Raw genomic sequence first — 22,974 nt, forward strand, 5'->3', positions numbered from 1 at the left:
TGACAAAGCTTGTACATCCCTGGGTTCTGAACTCCACAAGAGTCACAGTCTTTCTTACAGAAAATTTTTGCAGCTGTACAGCCAGGTAAAAGAACATCTGGGGAAGAGAGTTCTCCAGAACCACCCAAAATTCTCAGAACTGGCAAATGTAGTAGCCACCCACTGACAGCCCAGGCCAGTACAAACACACAGTACCTTGGGAAATCACCCACTGAAGTGATGAATTCTCAAACTGCTTCGATTCAATGGTTTTATTTTTCTTAAGAATACTTCCAGAGGACAGAGAAACACGGACATTTTACAAGTCTTCATATTCAGTTCTTTCTCCAGGCCTTTAAGAGAAAAAAACCTGCAAATTGAATCTTTTTAGTAAGTGCCAACACTGCTCTCAGCTCCAGCTGGGAGACAGTCCCTGCCCCAAAGAGCTTCCACTCTAAGAGATTTATACAAAGGTGAAGGTCACAGGGACAACAGGGAGGAAGGTGACACAGTTTTCATGCTGCTGGTGCCATTCCTGGAGACTGGTACATCTGTTTGTGCTGGCAGTCGGGACGCTGAAGAGATACACAGTGCACATGGCACAACATGTTCTCTCTGCAGGTGTTTGGAAGGGAGAAGGTAAAGAAGTTCTCAAGAAAGTTTTTGAGGCAGTCCTGTAATGAGGAAGGCATTTGTTCTATGCAGAAGTTTTTGCCTATTTATATACTTTTTTTAAAAAAAGAAAATAAAATAGTTAATATGCCAAAAACATATTATCAAATCAGCTGCCTTACAAAAATAAAATTTTCAAATAATATCTCTCTAAAATAAATATTAATAGGTAAAAATGGAAAATGGAAATAATTAAATACATGTATCCAAGCTATTTTGTTAGAACACAAATAAGCATAGTTCCTTACTGAAAAGTAGTCATGGAATCCTGATTAAAGCAGAAACTGTTCAGAGCATCCTTCTCTTCAGTAACATAGGAAGGTGAGTCCCAAGCAGTAAAGAACAGATTCATAATAAAAGAAATATATAGGACTGTGTTCGTTATAGGAAAGTACAAAACATTTCCTTCCATACTGAACAACAGAGACTAAACAAACAGTGTTCCACATATCTCCCTAATGAAATTTACTGATACTGCCAAGCAGTGAGAGACTAGGAATTTTTCTCCTGCAGGAAAAAAAAAGAGTAAAGTGAACTTGATTGTTTGGGAATATACATGTTTAGTCTCCTGATTGGCCAAAAATTAATCCTTCTTAAAAATACTGAGCTCCTCTTCCTCCCCCTCCCCAAACAGCAACTCTCATGTGCAGAAACAAGACATTTCAGTCGGAGCTGCCCACGGAAGGACTGCTCAGCACAGAGAATGGGGCAGCTCCACCTCAGGAGGGAGACTTTTACTGCTTGGGAGCACAAGCTGCACCAGTTTGGGATGGTCCAACATGCAATCAATGTTTCCATGGCAGCACCTTGCACCTCCAGGAGTAGTGGATTGCCCTGAGCTCCTGCTGGTAGGAGCCAGGCTCAGTTTTGTTGGTGTAGGTCACAGTGCTCTAGGTAACAGAGGCAGGGTACCCTATTCCCCACACTCGTAAGGCAGTTGTACCACTCCAGGAAATCTGTTTCTTTCTTGAAGGTTTCAATTTTTTTGTGGTCTTGTATGTCTGCTTAATTTTTAAATTGTTTTTCTACCTATTTAAAAGGAGCAACATGCCCAGATTAACAACAGTGGTCAAGTAGGCAAAGAATAAAATGTCCACAATGCAAGCTCTACGTAGGTTTACAGTGTACTGGTCATGCATAAACCCCTACAGATCCTGGCAGGCATTTAAACATTTAAGTTGGTGGAAGATCAAACTGCTAATGAACTGACTGCTGAATGGACTGTAGCCAGCTTGGAATCACTGGTAGGTTCTGCTTCTGATGTCACAAGACTTAAGCCATGTCAGTGGTCATCTACTTTAGCCCTTTTTGCTTTCAAGGAAAGATGCTGCAAAAGAACAGAAAGTCTGCTTAGCAGGCACACCACAATTAGCAAAAAAAAAAAAATCAATTAGAATGCTTTCAGTCTTTAATCCCAAATTATATAAATTCTTACACAAATATTCATTCCCAACCTCTGCTTGTTGCTGATACAGCTAAAATAAAGTTATGAAATAAAAATCCACATCTACCTCAAAGTGATGTTCTGGCTTGGTGTAAAATAACATCTTCTAGCACTTCTGCACTAACTGCAAGCAAAGGGACAATTCCCTACTGGAAGCAAGTTGCCAGATGTAAAAATGCACAGGGAGATAGATGTGCTCCCAACAATACATCTGCACAAACACCAGGAGCATGCACATGAAGGACAAGACTTTAACTACTGTATCAACTCTGCAGTTACTGGACCTTTGGACCTTTGTGCTTTTAAAGACCTACAGAAATGTGGAATAAAAATATGAAGGAAATTCTGCAAAATTTGGAATGAGAAATAAGTGACTGAGACCAAGATGAAGCTGTAGAAGAACATGTTTTAACACAGAATCCTATTCATTGGGGATTTGGGTTTAACTTGATATAGGAATAAAAACTCATATTTGAGGGATCCCTTCCTAGCACAAAGATGTATCCTTCAGTAGAAAAAGGGTCTGAATGTTTATAAACTAACATAAATCTGTGTGGTTTGCAATGGCTTGCTTATTCAAAATTTACATGTATGATTCAAAGCTTTACACAACAGAAACATTTCTAATTTTTAAACATTTTATAAGGAAACCCAAGCTTTTTGGCTGATATGGATAACTGACCAAATTGGAAAAGACAAATTTCCTCAAAACCAGCAACATCCTCCAGAGCTTCCACTCACTTCAGGATGAAAGCAATGATTAGGTCATACTGCAAACTGAGTTCACCTCTATCAAATCAAAAGAATGGTAATGGTAAAAATTAGGTTCTGATGTAATTTCACAGAATATCCACACAGTTGCAGCACTACCTTGAGAACATGTAAGGTAGGCAATAAATTCAAGACAAGTATTCTTCACTTACAAAAAGGAATTCAAGTTTTATCTGAACAAACCATTGAGTCCCACTTCCCAACACCACCTACCCGAAGGAAAACCTCATCCCAAACTTCAGGCTCTGGAGAGGTCATATCACTGTGGGATGTTGTGTTGTGTATGGGATGTGAATCAAAGGACTAATTATTCCAGGAACAGATTTGATACAGCACTGGCTCATTACCAAGTCCAGTGCACATATTCAAGTGTAAAATGGTTGAAGGCTCAATTTACCAGGGTGGAAATGAACCACTTTGTATCTCTGAGATCCTGTCTGTTGGCTGGATAATAGGGAAAAACCTTTCATGCATCAACTTACTATCCTCTTCCTTTAAATTAAAATCAATACAAATGAATGAAGAAATGAACAAAACCAACTTAATTTTTGTCCCATGAAATAGACAACAAAGGAAACATAAACACTTAGAAAGGTCAGACACAAGAGCTGCTGCTGCAGCAATGGTACCGTTTGGGATTTATGCCGATTCCGTACCGTTCCTTGCTGGTAAAAATGAGGAGCCAGTTCCAGGAGCCAGGCAGATTCCACGGCAGTCACATCTCTCATGTAATATTTAGCAGTCTGTATGACTTCATTGTAGACTACCCTAGGAGGAAGGAGAAAAAATAGTGTTTGCTGTAAAGTAATGAGGGAGAGATGAGCTAGAGCATATTTAGGCAGCTTCACATACGTGCTGCCAGAGGTGGCATTTATAGAGTGTCAAGAGTCTTTAAGTTGTAACTCGGCCTCTTACCTCTTTCCCTCTGCTTGGTCAGAGTATTGTCCATTAAGACAACTTTAGATTGCCATGAAAACACTTTCACATATATATATAATGGCCAGTCTTCGCGAGCGAAGATTTGGGAAAGGTCATTAACCCTTCCAGCCTGCGCAGTGGATTTTTTTTTAGGTGAGACACAGCGTGCGCTGAACTGAGCCCACCCTTTAGTCCTGAGGTTCATCTGCCGGGGCCGAGCAAAGCTTGGACAGTGGCAGTGAGGTCCCCAGGATGTAGGTTTGTTTAGAGTGACCTTCTCTTAGGTGGATTGCCTTCCACGGCTGACGAGCTCCACCTGCCCAGGGGGCCGGGAATCGAACCCGGGTCGCAGCGGTGAGAGTCAGACACTCTAACCACTAGACCACCAGAGGCCCCTATTATATTTTACTTTCACATACTACCAAGACATATGCATATATGGTATAGAAGAGAGAATATTTCTTATAATGGGACCAAGGGGGACTCACAACTGATACTTTGGAAGAGAGAATATTAATTATTCTGTAATATCATAAGGAAAGATGTCAAAAGAACCAAAATCCTGGGCCCACAACAAGCAGGGCATGAATCCCAGCACGAGTATCCCCGGCGCCAGTCTGCAGACAAGCAAGATAAGCATTAGAGGGAGAAATCACCTTTAACTCCTGTCAGAACATCTCCTGGCAAGAGACACAGAAACAGCCAACCATGTGGACTCATCCCTGCTGTCAGCATGAACAGGATACCAGCACAGACAGCCTATTTCTGAGGTCACCCTCAGTGGGGAAGGTCCTTTTCCCCATGGAAGCACAAACCCCCACACTGAAGGGTTAGTCACCAAAGCCAGAAGTCACTATCTGCCTTCTATACGCAGCAGAGCTGCAAACACATGAGGTTTGTGGGCTCCTATTAATTGGTATTTTGCTCTCAAAAGCAAAGAGGAGTGAGTCCAAAATTCTCTTTGCCAAACGCAACATGAGACATGCCAACTAATACAACTAAAGAGAAATCTGAGGAAAATAAACCAGAATGAGAACACATTTTTGATACACCTGTAACAGACAGAGAATTGAAGCCCTCCATAGAGGATGGTTGCCCAGGATGCACTAGCACTGACATTCAGGTTGCTAATTACTCCTGTCTTACAAGATGCCACGAGCCATGACACTGGGCCAAGTTTATCCTTCAAAGTCCCAGCAACAGGCAGTGAAGGACAAAAGCCCGAATACTTCAGGCTGATCATGGTGACCTGAAAGTTAGGAACACATTTTTGTTTGTTATCTGAGCATCTCTGACCTGCAAATAGAATGAAAATATCCCAGCTGATGGAAAAGTACAACCAGTTCTTTCCTCAATCTGCTGGACAGCCATAACTTTTCACATCGTGCATTTTATGTGTAAGCCCTCTCCCAGCAAGCCATTTGCAATTACTGCAGCACATGTTTGAATTTCCTTAATAGCCTTAATAAAAGTAAATTAACCCTAGTTCTGTCTAGGTACAGAGACTACTGAAAGAACAATCCGCAGTGCAAGATATGGTGCCCACTAAACAAGAGTCACTTGGCTCTGCTTTCCAAACTCTGCACGTATTTTTGGCAGTTAAATGTCACTCTATTCCCCTGATTTATTTGGATACTGCCTACAAAATGTGGCAAAGGAAATGCCAATTGGATTCTCTCTGTGAGAACAGTGACCTTCTACATCTGTTTATCCACTGGTGGAGAGAAGTCATTCAGGAACATGTCTGGATGCTGCCTTAAAAAAATGCCCAAACAAGTAAAAGCAGCTTTAACTTACCAGCGTGGAGGTTTCTCTGCATACAGCACTGAGGTGGGGTGGATATGAAGCTCATGGTCATCACGGATAGTCCTTGAAAGCAAGATACTATTTCAGACTGTGCATCTATTTATTGTTTAACGTTTCCCCAGTAAGAATGTCAATAAAAGCAAGAATGAAAGAGCTGGAGTAAATTAATAAGATTTGCATTTAATGAACAGATGAAACCAGGCTTAAATCCTGGCCAAAGGAACAACTGATAATTTAATGTCCTAAAAGAAGTTATGCCTACATTAAATGAAAAAGTAGCATTTCAGGCATTTATTTACTGTTGCACTGCAACTGTACTTGCTTAAATAAACACAAGCTAATTACTACTAGTAACAGCTTCCCACTATTAATAACTTTAGTTATATTTGCCAAAGAGAAGAGATAAACATTGAAGCTGTTTGCAAATACAAAACTTCAAATATTTAGTAAATCAATTGCCACATGTTTTTAATTGCAAGGGTCTAGAGAAGCATCTGTTTGGTGATTAAATTTAGATTTATTCATCAAAGGAGCTTTCCAAGTAATCAACAGTTGTACTGGAACTATATATAGTTACCTGTAAGCTCCAGTAGAGTGGAATTTAGCTGCATTGGCAAAGAATCCAGAAACTATACATCTCAAAACAGGATCTGGATCACCTGAATAGAAGAAATTTTCTGTAAAATGAGTCAATGGAATGGCAAAAATCCCTAAAATACCACTTAATCACCTCAAACAACTTTTCGCAGTGCATCAGACTTTGACAGCAAAGGTGTGAAGGCAGACAAACCCTGCAATCTCATTTGTCTTCAATCTCACAGCAATTTGAAAATTACTACCTAAAAAAACTACTGTTGCCACTCCATGCAGTTTCACAGTCCTTCACCCTGCATGCCAGTGAGTACTAAAGTCTGATTTTTCAGAGGAGTTAGAGATAAGTGCTGAGAACTAGTCATGGCACCTGTGCACACACAGCACAGCTGGAAATCAGTGACTGAACATCATTTTGAACATACCAAAAAATGACTTTTTGAAAAGTCTAAGAGGGAACAGGGGACCTATTTATGACTCTCTTTGGTAAATCACTCCCTTAAATATATAATCAGTGGTTAAAATCTCTTGCTGGAAAACTTAGCTAATGAACATTGGCTTAAATTTCAATTGTACAAATATGCTGAAATGCTCTTCTTCAGCCATTTTTAGGAAAAAAAAATCTGGATTTAATTAACATTATTTTTAGGCGAGGGAGAAAATACTTCAAGAGTTACTAGAAAAGCAGGAAGCAGACTGACAATTTGGAAACTACCTTCAATATTTATTGAACAATGGCTTAAAAAAAAAAATTCACCTTCACTGGACTTCTTTGGCACTTTAAAACGGACCAGAAGCTTTTTCAGTTGCTCTCTTACAACAGAAGCTCTAACAAGCCCTTTGTAGTTCAGAAAGTGATCCTGACACCACTGGGAGCTCTTGCTGTGCTGTACAGTGAGAAGAACAGAAAAACTTGCAGTGGGATACCATCAGCAAAACAAACCCCAACCTCTTTTGGATAGCCTTGCTCTCTTTTAATTCTGCCTCCTACAACATATTTATTGTGTTTTCCCTGAAAATTACCTATTTACATAAGCACCTAACAAGGGTACACAGCACCTATAACTACAAAACACGTTTCAAAAAACTCCTAAATAATAGCAGATCAAATGCTGTGGGGTATTTTCAAACAGATGTGCTTCACTTCTTCATATGTGGTGAAAGAGAAAGCATCAGTTGTTCCACTCATCCTCTCAGATCATAAACTAGTCTGTTTTCAACCTTGAAATGTAAACAGCCTTTTCTGTACACTGGCTTCAATCTTCTCTATGCAAAGAACTGCTTCTCCAGCAGCCATCACTCCATGATCTCTGCATTTGGCTGTTTCTAAGAGAATCACACAGATACAAAATTTAAGGGGGATCATTTCAGTTGGTGCCTGTCTGGCTGCTTTGTGGCAAGTCATGTTTAAACACTTGAGTGGTTATACTACTTCAACTCAGCACTGCTGCAAATACATTATTATACAATTGCTATATACCAGCAAAATATACTTCTCCCAAATTTGTAGCACTTCAAAATCGTTAAGTGAAACCTCAGCTTGATGTAAAACCTTAGGATGAATACATAAGGTCAATGAAAAAGAGGGTATGATGATCAATGAGTTTATTTAGAAAAAAAAAAAGATTTAGATTTAGATGCAGTTTATCATCAGTAAAACATGACAAAATATTATATTAGAAATTTGGATACTTGTTTTCCCCAAGCCCTTTCAAAAATCCCAGTCTCCTTGAAAACAGCTGTCTACCCGTAAGATTTCCACACTGAACCCAAACAAAATTCTCTTTATTCCCTGTTCCGAGGAACTACAGAAGGTCTGTGACAAAATAGGACCAGAATTGCTTTTAAAGCAGAACTATCACTTCATAGACTTAGTAAGTCCTCAGCTTTGAGGGTGCTGTGACTCTGAGAACTTCCAGATTCAGAACTGAAAACCTCAAATTCTTCCCATTCCTGCAAATCCACATACACTTGAACTGACTTACTTTGACAAAGGCTTCATAAACATTAAGCATAGTGAGATGATCACCTTCTTCCACAGCAAACTTTCTGTGTTGTCTGGCCTGGAGAAGAATAAATATAACTTTAGAGGCAGATTTTTGCAAAAATCATGTCCAATATCCTCAGTTCCCATCAGCTCTGTATTTCCTGGTGACTTGAAATTATTACCATCTAGGGCAGTTCCTCCAGGCAACAGCAATATTTCACTAGCCTCCCCTTTATTCAGGAGCACTTCTACAAATAAAATTAGAAAAATTATCTGATAAAGAACCTCCTTTCATTAAAATTAAGCTCCCGCTACCTATTACGAATTTGTTACATCCTACTACTTTCTGTTTTATTCATCTCAAAAGGAAGTGGTGTGTGGGAAGGCTTGGGGTTTGGGGGTTTTTTTCCAAACCCTTACACTGACCAGTATTGGTTTATAACCCTTCCTGTTTCTGGTCCTCAGAAGGAGGTTTTTACCACTAGTAAAGGACTCAAAGATTCCCACTGTTATTTGGTTTCTTCATTTACCTACAATTAATTGGTACAGTTCCAGACCTTGCCTCATTTTCACACAAACTTGCAGTCTCTAACAGGTATCAGGAAACTACTTGGCAGAAATCCAGAAATGTGGAACTAACATACAGAAAATGAGACACAACTGAACTTACAGCTTGGGCTTTTTGATTTGGGGGGATCACAAAGATGTTTTGAATCTGCATCATGGCAGCAATTGTCAAAATCTCCTGGGAGCAGCCAAAATTTCCTGAGGAGGAAAAGGAGAAATTCAGTAAAGGAAATCTTTCATTCAACTCACCCCCATGTAGAATAAAAAGGACAAGAAGCAGAATATTTAAAAGCAAAATACATAAACTCCTGGATTTTTCTTCATAAGATTGAATGTTTTCAATGGAAAACTTAAGAAACAAATGTGTTAGACTTGCTATTTATTAGAGAGGTTCATGAGTTTAACCATTTCTTTTCACTAAGGACCATACCAAGATAAAATAGTTTGTCTTGAATTTAGCAAATGTCTAACACTACACTACAGTTACATGCCTATGAAGAAACTGCCATTGTTTTTTCTCCTACCTGATTCCAGAAGCATCTTTGCAAACATAGGATTCAAAGGAAACTCTGCTATTCTCATTCCCAGAGGCTCTGTTAACCGGCAGTGCATATCCAAACCTGCAGCACATCAATAAATCTGACTGTGACACAGGCAAACTAGCACAGAAAAGCTTCCTGAAGAATTTATTGTGTACTAAAGAGCAGAATTATGAGCTAAAATATCCCAAATGCACCTACGTGTTGCTGAATGTACACTGCACCAAGCTTAAATGCGGTCCTTGATATCCATTTACTCTCCCACGGGTCACCAGAATTTTTTTCCCAAAATATTTAAACACACAGGTTTCTTAATTTTAACAAAGTTCCACGGTTATTGACAATGATTTAGAAAAACTGCAGTCCAAGTCAATGTCATGGCCAGAGGGGATATTAGCTGTTAGTCTCACACATCTCTTTTGAAGTATTTAGCAGCATCTCGCTTAATGGGGATGTAAAGCAGAAGGAGAACAGAGGGGAAGGAAAACAGGGATAATTGTGTAACAGGCATTACTGCAGAAACAGGAAGCACTGCCGGGGTAGGTAGTACATGAATCACCTCTACTTAGGTCATGGAGAAAAATAATTTAATATTACCTAAACAAGAGTTTAGTCTGCCTCATGTGTGAACAACAAACCATCAGGCATGTTCCAGCTGTAACCTTTTCCCTGGAAGTAGTACAGGAGGGAGGCTTGACAGCTTGCTTTGTGATTCCCAGTTCTCACTGAGCAACCCTGCACACTTACCATTCCAGTGGAATGGCTTCCTGCAGTGAAACCCCTGCAGCAAGGGTGACCCATACAAACACCAGGTCGTATTCTAACGCAGAGCTTTATGCTGAGACTTCGGGGAAAAGCCCTTCCTTTGCAAGAGGACATAAAAATAGAATTTAAAAAAAAGAATACAGACACAGGAATCAATAAGAAGGAAAAAAGCTCGCTAAGAAAGGCAGCAAAGAATAAAAATTGAAAGAGAAAACAGCAAGAAGCTAAGCTGTATGATCTGTGACGTGGAGGCAAACCACAAGGCAAAGGCTACACAAGGAGGGACTAACAAGAGCCCAAGAACAGCACTGCAGGGCACTGTAGGTTGCATAACTAACCACAGCAAAGTGACCTGAGGAAACACAACTGTGCCCATGCATTATATAAACACAGTATTTGTCAGACTATGTGCTGGCAACAAACCCACAGCTGTACTTCAGCTCTGCTTCACAGAGAAAAGCAAAACCACAAATCCAGTCAAGGAATGAGCTCTTCTATAACTCGTGTCAGTATATCTGAAACCACAGATACCTCTATCCAGTGTTTACTTTATTATTTGACATGTTATCATCTCACTTATGATAATGTAGTAATTCACTCACCACACCCCTACACTGTTCAACAAAACCTAACAGGCTTTTCACGTCACAGTACTTTACTCAGAAGCAGGTGCAAAAGGCAGCTTATGTGAAATGATGAACTAATAAATAATAAAAACAAAGTCACAGAAACTGCAAAACTTAAGGTTTATTTGACTATTGCCATATGAGAAGGTTAAGTCCTACCACAATTAATAGCTATTAAAGAATATTAGAATAGGCTGTCCTTCATCTACAGAAAGACACATGCATTCCTAAGTAGTAAAAAAGAGAAATGACCATATTTTTAACCTTCTACATGTGCGTCAAGCCAGAATCCTTTGCCTTCTGCTGAATCCTACAAATGTCAATACAATTTTGCATGAACTACATATATGCACAGATGTCTTTGTAGCAGTGAGCCTGAATGTACACAAAAGGCTTGCAGTGGGTACTAGTTTGGAATACATAAAAGTTTCCTTCAAATAACCCTGGAATCAACCACTGTATCCATATATATATATATATATATATATATATGAAATTGAAGATCTTAGAAAAAGATATTACAAAGATTTTAATTGAACATGCTCAGGAGAGATTATTCAAGTACTAGGGCACTAAAAATTCGCAAGTAACAACCACTAGTATGTGATGCACTGAGGGATTCAAACACTCCCTTTTAGACTTAGGTAGAGTGGTTGTTTCAGATAAGTGACAACTTACAAACAAATCTTCAACAAAATCATGAACCTGAAATGAAGCTAAAAATAAATCCACTTTTTAGCTTGCTTATTTAACACTTAAATTACGCTTAAAAGCAATAAACTCCAACTGACAACTTGGACTTTCAATGGGACATCAAAGGAGGAGAGATACTCCTGATGTAATCAGTTTGCAGCACTGTAAAAATAATCCCTCTAAAAACAGTCATGTGTTTATTCAACACAACTATCTCAGCCTTAAGAGCATCTGCCCTGCACACGTTGGCACCACATTGGCACAACAGGGGCCTGCCCCCAAACTGCACATTTACATGTTACTGCAATGCAAATGATGAAATACATGTTCCTACTTGCACAAGAGAAATTTGATTCTCACTGCACCTGCAAATGCTTTGGCAGCTTCACCTCTGCTACTTACATACAATTTTCATAATAAACCACCAAAAACCTTAAACTTCAGCAAAAACTGAAGAATGAATCCGTGCATCACACACATGCACACGCATTTCTTTCCATCTGAAACACCAACATCAGCATTTCTCTGCTTTGGTACAAAGCTGGGCATCCAAGAGAGTAACAGCTCTGTGAAGAACACTTCTGCCAAAACATCAACCAGCTAATCAGGGAGTTTATTGAACTTTTCTCTCCATTTCCCTGAGGTGGTTTTGGCACCCTTGCAACATGCTTCTGAGCCACTGTGATGGTCCTTGTTCCCAGCCCAAAAAGGTTGCCAAGAACCAAGTGCCTTAAGTGAAACCCTCCTTTGCAAGTTGGAACTGAACCAGCACAGCGTAAAATCCTGGCCAAGCAGAGTTACAGCTCCATGAGAGCAAGAAGAGAGCAGATTACCACAAGTTACAACACAGCATTTGTGAGTGATGTGAAAATAGCCACAAACTTCTGGAAGCTTCCAAAACTTACACAATCTCCTTTATGCTGCCTCATGTTTACATTATGGAGCAAATATTGCTAACTTTGAATTAACTACAAGCACAGAGCTAAAGTCAAACAGAGCTTCATTTTGATTACATGGTCTCACGTCAAGGTTCTGGTTTAAGTTTCTTGCATTCAAAAAGTTTAAACAGCTGCCAGAAAACCCCCCAAAATAACAGTTCTTCCTATAAACAAAGTTAGGCAGCATACATCCCACTCACCACAAGTAAAAGGAACTGAAAACTGTGTATAAAAAATATTACTACAGTGTGATTTGAGTGTTAAAAGCATCCAACCACAGCTTAATGAATAAAATCAAAATGAACACACCTAGAATCAAAGACTATCTCAAGTTGGAAGGGACCCACCCATAAGGCTCAAGTCGAACTCCCTGCTCCTGGCAGGACTATCTAAAACTAAACCATACACCAAGAATGTTGTTCAGACTCTACTGAACTGGAGAAGAAGCTGTGACTAGCAACTCAGAGAACAGAATAAAAAAACTATATTCTATTAAATGGCTAAATAGTAGAAAAGCATTTTAAATTATGCTCCCAGGATCTGTTAGTCTATTTTTCCTTCTTTTCATTAGAAGTTTGTCTGCATCTGTTCACTTGTCCATAACTAAAAAGTTCAATACTAAAACCCGAGCAGAGTCTTTGCAAGCTGCATGTATTTAAAGCACAAAATGCCAGCAAGCTGTGCACTGAAACACACACTGTCTGTGAGAAACAGTTCCAATTCATCCAGAGAAAATGTGATGGCTTTAGGAATGATCACAGATTCTTTTTTTAGTGGTTGCATCACGTAATCACAGCTAACAGAATCATAACAGTTTGACTTGCTGGGGGTTTGAACTTTGCCTCAGCTGCAGGACCAACCACATCAACAGCACCACACTGCAGCAGGTATAGCTTTACAGCCAAAAGTCATCCTGCATTCAGAGCAGACACAGACTAGAATCCATCCAAAAATTATAATTAGGTTAGCTCTTAATAACTTTTGTCAGTACCTTCAAAATCATAGCAACCAGAAGGGTTGAAAACTAACACTTGTTTTCCCAAGCCATGGGGAATCAACCTTTCTATGGGGTTTCATGCACAGTCTCCAGGGACTGGCCTCTCCCAAATTCAAGCATCAGATTTGACTCACAATGTTTAGGCAGAGTTCTACCACATACATCAAGATCAGATAATGAGTGAAAGGTGCTAACAGGAAAATTTACAATAGACACACTACGCTTTCTAAAGTCCCACCAAGGAACAAATGAAGAAGCAATTCTATTAGCCTTGCTAAATCCTGCGTTGTTACAAACAATTTGATCTTGAAAGAGCAGTCAAACCTTTACTTTCAACCTTTCTTTATTTATACTTGCAAGTGTACATGTTTCCATCAGCAGCACAGTAACACGAAATGAAAGACCACCACACCAAGGGCTTGAGTATCTAACATCTTATCTAATTGGATGCAGGTAAATTTAGTGTCTGGTTCCTGTACTGCTCTAATTAGTGTCCAAACTCCCTTTGTATCTTCATACACTCTGTATGGACCAAAGAAACACAAATAGGATCTGCCTGTGAACAAACACCCCCATCAGCTCAGAGCCCTGCTCCTACCAAGGAGTTGGTTTCCCCCCACGAAACTGCAAGGAAATACACAGAAGATAGCTATAAATACTCATGTACCCAATCTAAACAGTTCAATTCTAGTTTATACTCTATGCAATACATTTCCAGTTCCTCAAAGAATGTTACTGCTGCCTTTTGATTGCTTACAAGGAAAAGTAAATCCAGAAGAGACTGAGGTACACTTTAAAAATCCACCAACAAAAAGCTTCCCCCAGTCAGGGCTGTGTTCCTCTTTTTCAAAGCACAGTGCTCACATGAAAGCTTGATTAATGCCCATCCAATCACCAAATACAAATTACAATTTTTTTCATAACCCCTGTAGTAAAACTGCAAATAAAGCAAAGCATAATGTTCTCACCTCCTAAAGCATACAGCAACTCTAAAGCTTGCACCATTGACTGTGCAGGAGGTGGCTGTGAAGAGAAAATGTGCATTTATTAAAGTTATCAGCATAAAACACATGAGTTTTCATAAAAATTCATACATCTTCCTCTTTTACAAAATCCTTGTTTAACTACCAACCTTTCTATTTCTGCGACATGAAGAAAGAGCTTTCACTCTCTTCCTTCTTCACAAATTCAGTGCAAAGGGACTATAGCTACAGTTCTACAGAACCTCACAGTTTGTCTTTCTAAGACTTCCCTGACTTCTCAACACTTCTAACAGCAAAGTCTGGAACACGAACAGTCATTTTTAAGTTGTCACACAGGTTATTGGCACTACTGATTCCCAGAAGCCCACTTTGCTGCCTGACAGGGGACAGTGAGCTGTGCTTTCAAATCGGTACAGTGAATAGTTCTTTGGATAATCAGCAAGTCATCCACTGATCTTTCTTCACCCCAAGGAAAGATTACAGAGCCTGGGACTCACCGAAAGGAAGGGGAACCTGAGGACATTGTCGATGCCCAAAGCCTTCAGCTGCAGGATGACGGGTGCCAGGTTACTGCGCTGCATCTCCGGCACTGTGGCCTTGGGCAGCTTCTCAAAGTCCTCCTCTGTTGTGAGAGAAAACAAAGCAACTGGAAACTGAGCTTCAACTCCCACTCTGTGCACTCAACACGACAGAATCAGACTCATTTCAAGTTTAAATTACACACGTGAACTCACAAATGAAAACTTAACAAGTGTTAAAAGACGATCTCTAACCTAAAGATGATCTTTCTCCAATTTTATGATTTTATGATACTTCAATTTAAATAGAAATTCAATAGGTTTGGCTACACTGCTCTTTCTGTAGCTGACCCACCCCTATCTCAATATAAAATGCTATAAATTCTTTGCAGAAATCTGGAAATGCTTTATTTCTCTTCTGTGTAATGTTTTTGTCAGAAAATAAAAGGCGGAGTGCAAAATGCTACAAAAAAGGTTTTTTTAAAGAAGGGACACGGGCAAGTTCAAAACCAGCATGTTTTCAGTATAAGGACACTATTTTTGGTAACTACTCAAACAAAAGGAGGTTTAGAATACATATTTAAAATAGAGATTAAGGATTAAAAAAACATTTTATTTAAGAATGCCTTTTTAAAAGCACATTTACTATAAAGTCTAAGTCTGGAAAAATAGTTCATATAAGGTCAAAAGCCTTTTACCTTCCATTGACTCTTCTGCAGTGAAGAAAAAGGCACATGCTACATTATTTTCATTTCTACAGAACTCTTTTCTGTCTCTGGTCTATCTCAAACCTTCCCTGAGATAAAGACAGTGTACGTTTCTCTGCTGTTTTCCATTCACTGCACTGTCTTCTCTTTTCTATTTTTCCTCCTTTAAATTGCTCCTTAAAACACTCACTAGACCAGCTCTCGAGCACACAAAAATATCTTCAGTGTAGTCACAGTTTCTCCAGTAAAACACCTACAAAGCTATGTAAGCTTGGGATGTTATCCAGCACACATTGTCTCCTGATTCTTACTCGACACATAAATTAAGACTATAAGTCACGTCTTGGTTTAATGTGGCAACTGCTGGCAAGCATATACACATTTTAAAGGAAAATGCTTGATCTCTCTCAGTCTTAAAGCTCCAGTAGAACTAAAGGGGACCTGAGGCACATCAGCAATGGCAGTGCTCAGCTGCAAAGCCTTTTCTCATCAAACAGCTGAGAACAGACACTTGGACTGCAGCTTTCTGGACACTGCAAGGGGCCAAGAGATTTATTTGTAACAGTAATTTTTGTACAGTGCCAGGGTCATTGATTTAAGGGAAGAATTTGGGGTTGGCTGCTATTCCTAGGAAAAAAAAGGGACACAAAGAAGTTTTCCCTCAGTTATCTAAAGTATTTCCAGAGCCTTTTTGTTATATGCACAGTCTAATGGAGACTTTAGTTAAAGAAAGCATCCCTGGTGAATATTATAAATTGAAGCCACCGCTCAGAAACCAAAAATCATTAAAGAACAAACTTCTTTAAGAGTTGCATTAACATAACAGGTTGCTTATTGCTGACCCTGCTCAATTTGTGCTTCTGATTCATAAAAGGATTCAGTTTCCAATGCTTAGCACATATGAACAATGTATTTCTAAATAAGCCAGAGGAATAACAAAGGGAAATTTCTTTCTCTTGATGAAAGAACAAACACAGTTTAGTTCTCCTTAATCTAACACTAAAATTAAAACCATTGTGACTAAAAACGGCAGTCAGAGCAGCAAGTTCCCCTTCCCCCCCCCCCCGGCCCTGACCTGTGTACAGGCGGTAGCACTTCCCGGAGCGGTTCCGCCCCGCGCGTCCTGCCCGCTGGTTGGCAGAGGCTTTGGACACGGGCACCACCACCAGGCACTCGATGGCTGTTTTGGGGTTGTAGGCCCGGAGCTTCACAAAGCCACAGTCAATCACAAATGCAATGCCATGAACTGTGATGGAGGTCTCAGCGATGTTGGTGGCGACGATCACCTGCAAACACGGACACAGCGAGGACACTGAACTCCCCAACCTCCATTACACCAGCAGGCCTTTGCACCAGTGCACCAGGGCTCAAATACAAGCCAAGTGAAAGGCCTCAGACATGGCAGTTCCACTAAACACTCTAGAGTACAAAAGGATACAGTACAAGAAGCAGAAAGAGCTGTCAGCTTGAAATAAGCCCAGTTTTCACAGCTTCACAATCAGTTTCTTATTCAAATTTATTCTCTCTTCATAAAAAGAACTTGGCAGAGTTTGTAGAGAAAATCATTGGCAGTATTTGCAGAGAAAAAGATTAAATGACTGTAAATCAAGTGTTCTCATGTAGCAAACTAAAAATATTTTCTTTCTGCTTCTCAGTTATACTGAACTGTTCCTTGTACACTGGAGTGAGGTGGGGGATAGAAAGAGAACAAAGTTGATCAAGCATTCCATGTTCAGCATTCTTGCAGAGATTAACTTATAATTATGTCCTAAAATATTAAAAATAATTGTTCCCAGACAGTGTGAAATTTAATCCTTATTTCACCTGAAATTAAGAAGTAGATCTTGAAAGTTAATTGACTAATGTCATATCCTGGAGAGAAAAGAAGTCTTTATACTCAATATTCTCCCATGCCAGATGAACAATTTCACTTGTCAGCCTCCAGCAGGTATAAGAATTTTATCAAGTCACCCCAGAGAAGTTTTGACAGCTTATTTCAGCCCCAACACAGGCCCTGCCTAAGCAGAAAGCACTAATCATACCCAATTATACACTCCTGTGACATTAAATGTCCAAACAAGACTTGCAGAAGTCAAAACAAAGCTTTTTTTCTACTAAAATCAAGTTTTATCTTGTTTCTTAGGTGAAACAACGGCACTTACCTGCTCTGGCACTAAATCTTCATTACTGGTGGAAAACAGCCACAGACTTTTAGATCACAAAAAAAAAAAAAAATACAAAAAGGTAAAAGCAGAGGAGTTCAGAGTGTAAGAAGATGCAACTGGATAAAGACAACTACAAAGTTGTATGAAGACACTTAAAAACTGCGAAGTTGATGAGGTAGATGGGAGACTTAGAGCTGACGTGTAGGAGTGATCAAATATGAAAAGGGAAGCCAGGGAACGTGTTCTTGGTTCACCAGCTTGAAAACTGACAGGCAGTGTTGGGAGATGCAGAAAGTCTCCCTCAATAAGCATTTGCAATAGTCCCATGATGTGAACCTGATAAATCCAATCTGTGTGACGCAGACACCCTTCTGGGTGGTAGAAACTGAGACACAACAATAGCCTCACCTTCCTGACAGTGTGAGGGACTCTCTCAAACACTTTCATTTGCTCAGGAGAAGGCAGCCCAGCGTACATGGGGAGTACACGGAGGTGTTTTTTCATTCCAGTGCGAGCAAGGGCCCGAGCCTGTTCTATGAGCATGGAAACAACAGTCTCCACTTCCTCCTAGAGCCAGAGCAGCACAGGGCACAGAAAGAGAGAGGTTTCACTTTAATATTCACATAGCTATCACCTAAATACACAAAAATACTATTATTTTACTTGTCCAAACTCCAGGATTTGACTAGCTCCTTCAATGTTTAAATGTTCTTACATAAATTGCTATTCATATTAAATATACCTATATATAAATACTTATGGTTTTTGTTATTTGAGACAATGTCACACCACAAATACATGAGCAAAATCACAAGGGGAGGATTGAACAAAGTTCAGGAGAAAGCAGGTATATTTTCCTGTCTATCTCACAGTGCAGAATGCTGTGGGACTGGATCAGGAATGACACAGGAACAGCACTGACACCTATTGCTCAACTTCACATTTAATCTCAACTGTGGCATCTCACTCTTTAACACATACAACAAAATGTTCAAACATGAGGTATCAAATTCATTCTTCCAAAGTTAAATCAATAATGGGAATAAAGACTTTCTTTTGAAAATATGCAAGATGGTTTTGAAGCTCTTCAAGGTGGCTCCTCACTGGAAAAATGATAAGTTACTTCCCATTTGCTCTTTTCAGCTGCAAAGTGAGCTGACAAGCATAAATAGAGCAGAAGAAACCAGTAAATTTTTATCTCATAGCAATTTGTTTTCCTGTCAAACATTTCAGATGCTAAGCCTAACAAATGTAAATTCCATTCACTTTAACTATTAATGATAACTCACTGTCAATTTAACAGCTGTGTATGTGACTGGCACCAACAAACCATACACTGCTCCACTCAGTAACAAGGCTGAAAAAATACAGCATTAAATGAGAAAAACTATCATCCATCACTAGCTTTGATAAATTTAGGCCATACTTTTTCTCTAAGTCTTTGGGACTCATCTAATTTTGCCCCCATCAATACAGAAATGTTTGTCATCTTTACCAAGATTAAAGTAAGCACAACTAAGGAAAGCAGGAGACTGAGGAGGCTTCACAAAGCCCACAATACAGCACAGTAAAACAAGAAAGAATTGATGATGTCTATACCTGGCCAGTTAAAAATGCCAGTATATCACCTTCATTCTCCATCTGGTGAATTTTCATTGTAGTTTCCACAGTTGATTTTATATAGTCTGGAACAGGGCTACAGGGAGAGAAAACAGCAGAGACATGAGCAGAAAAAGAACAGAGCAGCTTTGGACACCAGACATCACCCACACCACATTTAGCTCATGGTGCATCCTTGGCAACCAGCCTTCAGCAACTGATTTATATCTTTTATACCACAGCAAGCTTTAAAACGTGTCTCCTGGTATGAGCAATATCCACATGTTTCCCAAATTGAATTGTATGCCTTCCTTACGATTGGTCTGGGAATTTCTGAGCTCTAACCCAGACAAAACGATACCACAGTTGCATCTCCCCACTGACAAGATCAGACAGGAACACACCTCTGTAGGTAAAAGATGTCCACTGGAAATGTCCTCCCCTCCACAGTAAGGATCACACTGGTATCTTTGCTTGGGTCACTGGTATCATTTTGATTAAAGAAATCCCTGAATTTCTGTGTTAAAACAAAAACAAAACCACTTCCAGTTTGATAATTGGAGGAATTGACGGAGATACCTAAAGCCATGAAGCAGTTAAATTACTACTTGGATGTTTACTTCATAAATTTGACAGTACCAACTAAAAAATGTGAAAGGTTGATTTTTTTGCCTTCTATTCTCCCTGGGGTTCAGGTGTATAGAACAAATACAGTCTTGCATGTTTATTACTCTAAGAAGCAAAAATCCAAATCTTGTTGGATCTATCACATTAACAAAGTCAAAGCTAAGAAGAACTGAAATGATTGGTGAGAAAAGTTTTGGGTAGGGCTTGTATAGTCTCATCCATTTTTGGATGAATGATTTTCCCGCTCTTACTGAACACCAAGATTTCCCTTAGTAAAAGCAGAGTTAGGCAGATTTACGTAAGTTTTTGATTTTTCTATTTATTTTCTGAGACACCTTCATCAATTTAGATTTATTGCCACGAAGTATTTTCAATAAATAACAGCAAAAGAGTGAACTTAAGTACACAAATAATTCATCTCAACTTTTACAACCGCTATAGAGATAACCATAAACTTTCTGCATTAAACAAATGTTTATATGGTCACACCAATCATTTTGCTCCTTTTAACTTACTTTCATATTAACTGTAAATTATTTGAAAGGTGATTTCTGGCAGTTAAAATTTTGCATTATAATGCAAAGCACTACCAAAGCACAACATATTATCAACATTTATGGCATATGGTACTTGCCACTTAAGGAAATCTCAGGGTACCTACATCTTCAGTGCTATATGCACTCTCACCACCACATCTCATTAAGGACAGCAGAGTTAGGAGAAGTATGGAAAAAAGGAACGGATGTGAAAGAGGAGATGGAGTAGCTGCCTTATGAGGAGAGACTGAAAAGGCTAGGGCTGTGCTTGGGGATCAGAAGGTTGAGAAGACACACAGCAGAGGTTTACAGAATCAAAGGTGACAAACTAAATGTAAAACTGGGGTTTGGGGTGGGTTTTTTTTTAAAACACAAATCCCACACTACTAGAACTAGGAGATCCTTGATGATACTAGCAGGTTTGAAAGAAATTAAATAAAGTACTTCATTAGACAGCAGGTGGCAAACTTCTGAAAACTGCTCTCACATGGTGTCCTGGAGACTTAGAGCTCCATGGAGCAGAAGCAAAGACAAATTAGCAAACAGCAGGTCCATAAACACATACTAGAAGGAAACAGCAGGAATGTGCTGTCTAATATCACTATTACAACCACTGCAGATGCTGAGGCAGCTCAGAGAGAACAGACTCACAACAGGGGCACAGGCTCATGTGCTCTCCCTAAACAGCAGCTCCTGTTGTTGCTGCTGCGACAGACAGAACACAGGGCTGGATGAAACACTGCTCAGATGTAAGAGAATTCTTCTTCTGTTCACACTCAAAATTAAATTAACGATGTTTTTAGTACATTACTTAAGTTTCTACAGGCTACAAGCCAATCAGGGAACTAGTAAGATCTCAGTGAAATTAAATCTACTTATTTATCACTTATTTTTACTGGTCTATGGTCACTCAAATCAGAACTAAACTGATGTCAAGATTAAGCCAAGAGAACATCTTTTTATACACCACCACCACCAAGAAGAAAGGAGGTATCAACATATGAAAAGCAGATTCATATTTAAACTCAATTCCAGGTTTGCTAATAAATGAAAATCAAACACAGCAATTTAACCACAGCAGGGCTTTTTCCTGCACTCCTTCCTCTCCAATTCACAGTGATGCTTCACAAGCAGCACAGAGAACAAAAAGCAGTGGAGATGCCATTTAAGGTCACTTCATTTCACACCAAATCCATAAGCTGTACCTCTGCATCCAAGGTGGCTGAAGCCACAATGAGTCGAAGATCCCCACGCTTCTTCTGAACCTGGGACAGAGACCAACAACAACCAGAGTCAAAACTATTTTCTAAGACACAAGGCTAGAACCAAGTTTTAGAGCATCCAGATTACCAGAAACTTCTCTGTAAAAATACTTGGAAACCACAAGACAGCTGATGAATGAAGCACCCATATCACCCCATAGACCTAAAAACCTGATGACTGTTTGGAGTTTTATATTTTCATTTTAAAGGAATTCAGTCTGTTATCATTGTAATTTACTCTTAAATTCTGGTGGGAGCCAGATCTTTAGTAGATTGAAAGTTGGCAACAACCCCCTATCAGATCACTTCACATGATCAGCAGCAGCAGAATGAACACTGTCTTTCTGGTATCATCATCTAAGGAGAGATTTCAGCATCAGGGGGAGGACACCGAGGATCCTGAGTGGACATGTACAATAAGCTGCAGGATAAATGAGGAAGTAGCAATCACCCTCCCTCAAATGGATTCACTTATTAGCCATGAGGATCAGAAGTTTCATGAAAAGTATGAAAATTAAAACAGTTACAGAGAACTATATTAAAATTAAAGAATAAAAATTACAGAGAACTGTGAATTAAAAGAGAATAACCTTTTTTAGTAAGCCAATGGCAATATCTGTATAAAGAGTCCTTTCATGAGCTTCATCCAGCATGAGGACACTGTGAATAAAGCAGAAAGATAAGATTTTGGAAATTATTTGATTGACACTAGAATCAGTGTCTTCCTATCTTCTAGAAATACCACTATTTGAAATCTGCTGGTGGACTACTACTGTTCAAATCCACTTAAAAAGTTGGAAGTTAAAAAGACTTGCAGCAATGAAACAGGGAGAAAAATGTAGATAACACCACATGGTACATACACACTGCTCTTTAGTTTTTGGAAAGAGGTAGAAGAAAAAAAGGTCTATGTTTACTGTACTGCATCAGTTTTCTAGATACCAGAAAAGCCTGGGGTTTTTGTTGATTTTTAAAAATTTGTTAGCATCAGAAAGAAAAAGTGAATTTAGAACTATCAAATTAAGCAATGCAGGCTCCATGAGGCCCATTTAGCTTTTGTTCCAAAACCACAGCATAAGATCCTACTGGGTTTGGTGCTACAATGATCAACTGATTTTCAAACAGTCTTTACAACATAAAAAGTCAAACATCTACAATAATTTTCACATTTTGAGGTATTTAATAGCCACTAATAATCTATAATAACCACTATAATAACAGCTAAAAGAATGCAGTTGTTTACCAAATTACACTTCAGCAAGCATTCATTCCATATTTCCTTAC

General features: G+C 39.2%; 1 protein-coding gene across 2 annotated transcripts in view; it reads right to left on the minus strand.

The window, feature by feature from the left end:
- Positions 1-236: 236 nt before the first annotated feature.
- Positions 237-22,974, minus strand: part of DHX35 (DEAH-box helicase 35) — a 28,532-nt gene continuing 5,794 nt past the window's right edge. The window contains exons 7-22 of one of the 2 annotated variants that reach the window (XM_027711621.2): positions 22,281-22,350; positions 21,634-21,693; positions 19,670-19,782; positions 19,266-19,362; positions 18,075-18,233; positions 16,577-16,787; positions 14,774-14,898; positions 14,262-14,316; positions 9,260-9,355; positions 8,839-8,933; positions 8,167-8,244; positions 6,939-7,068; positions 6,168-6,249; positions 5,582-5,653; positions 3,523-3,634; positions 237-1,978 (exon numbers count right to left, since the gene is read on the minus strand). In XM_027711621.2, coding sequence (XP_027567422.1) covers positions 1,934-1,978; positions 3,523-3,634; positions 5,582-5,653; positions 6,168-6,249; positions 6,939-7,068; positions 8,167-8,244; positions 8,839-8,933; positions 9,260-9,355; positions 14,262-14,316; positions 14,774-14,898; positions 16,577-16,787; positions 18,075-18,233; positions 19,266-19,362; positions 19,670-19,782; positions 21,634-21,693; positions 22,281-22,350 — 1,600 coding nt within the window. In that variant the 3' untranslated portion in view covers positions 237-1,933. Of the gene's footprint in view, positions 1,979-3,495; positions 3,635-5,581; positions 5,654-6,167; positions 6,250-6,938; positions 7,069-8,166; positions 8,245-8,838; positions 8,934-9,259; positions 9,356-14,261; positions 14,317-14,773; positions 14,899-16,576; positions 16,788-18,074; positions 18,234-19,265; positions 19,363-19,669; positions 19,783-21,633; positions 21,694-22,280; positions 22,351-22,974 lie in introns of both variants that reach the window. The other variant, XM_027711620.2, reaches the window with a different exon arrangement.

Source organism: Pipra filicauda, unplaced genomic scaffold (assembly GCF_003945595.2).
Source record: "Pipra filicauda isolate LSUMZ 115617 unplaced genomic scaffold, ASM394559v2 scaffold4_size7858003_pilon, whole genome shotgun sequence".
In the NCBI taxonomy this organism is placed as follows: Eukaryota; Metazoa; Chordata; class Aves; order Passeriformes; family Pipridae; genus Pipra; species Pipra filicauda.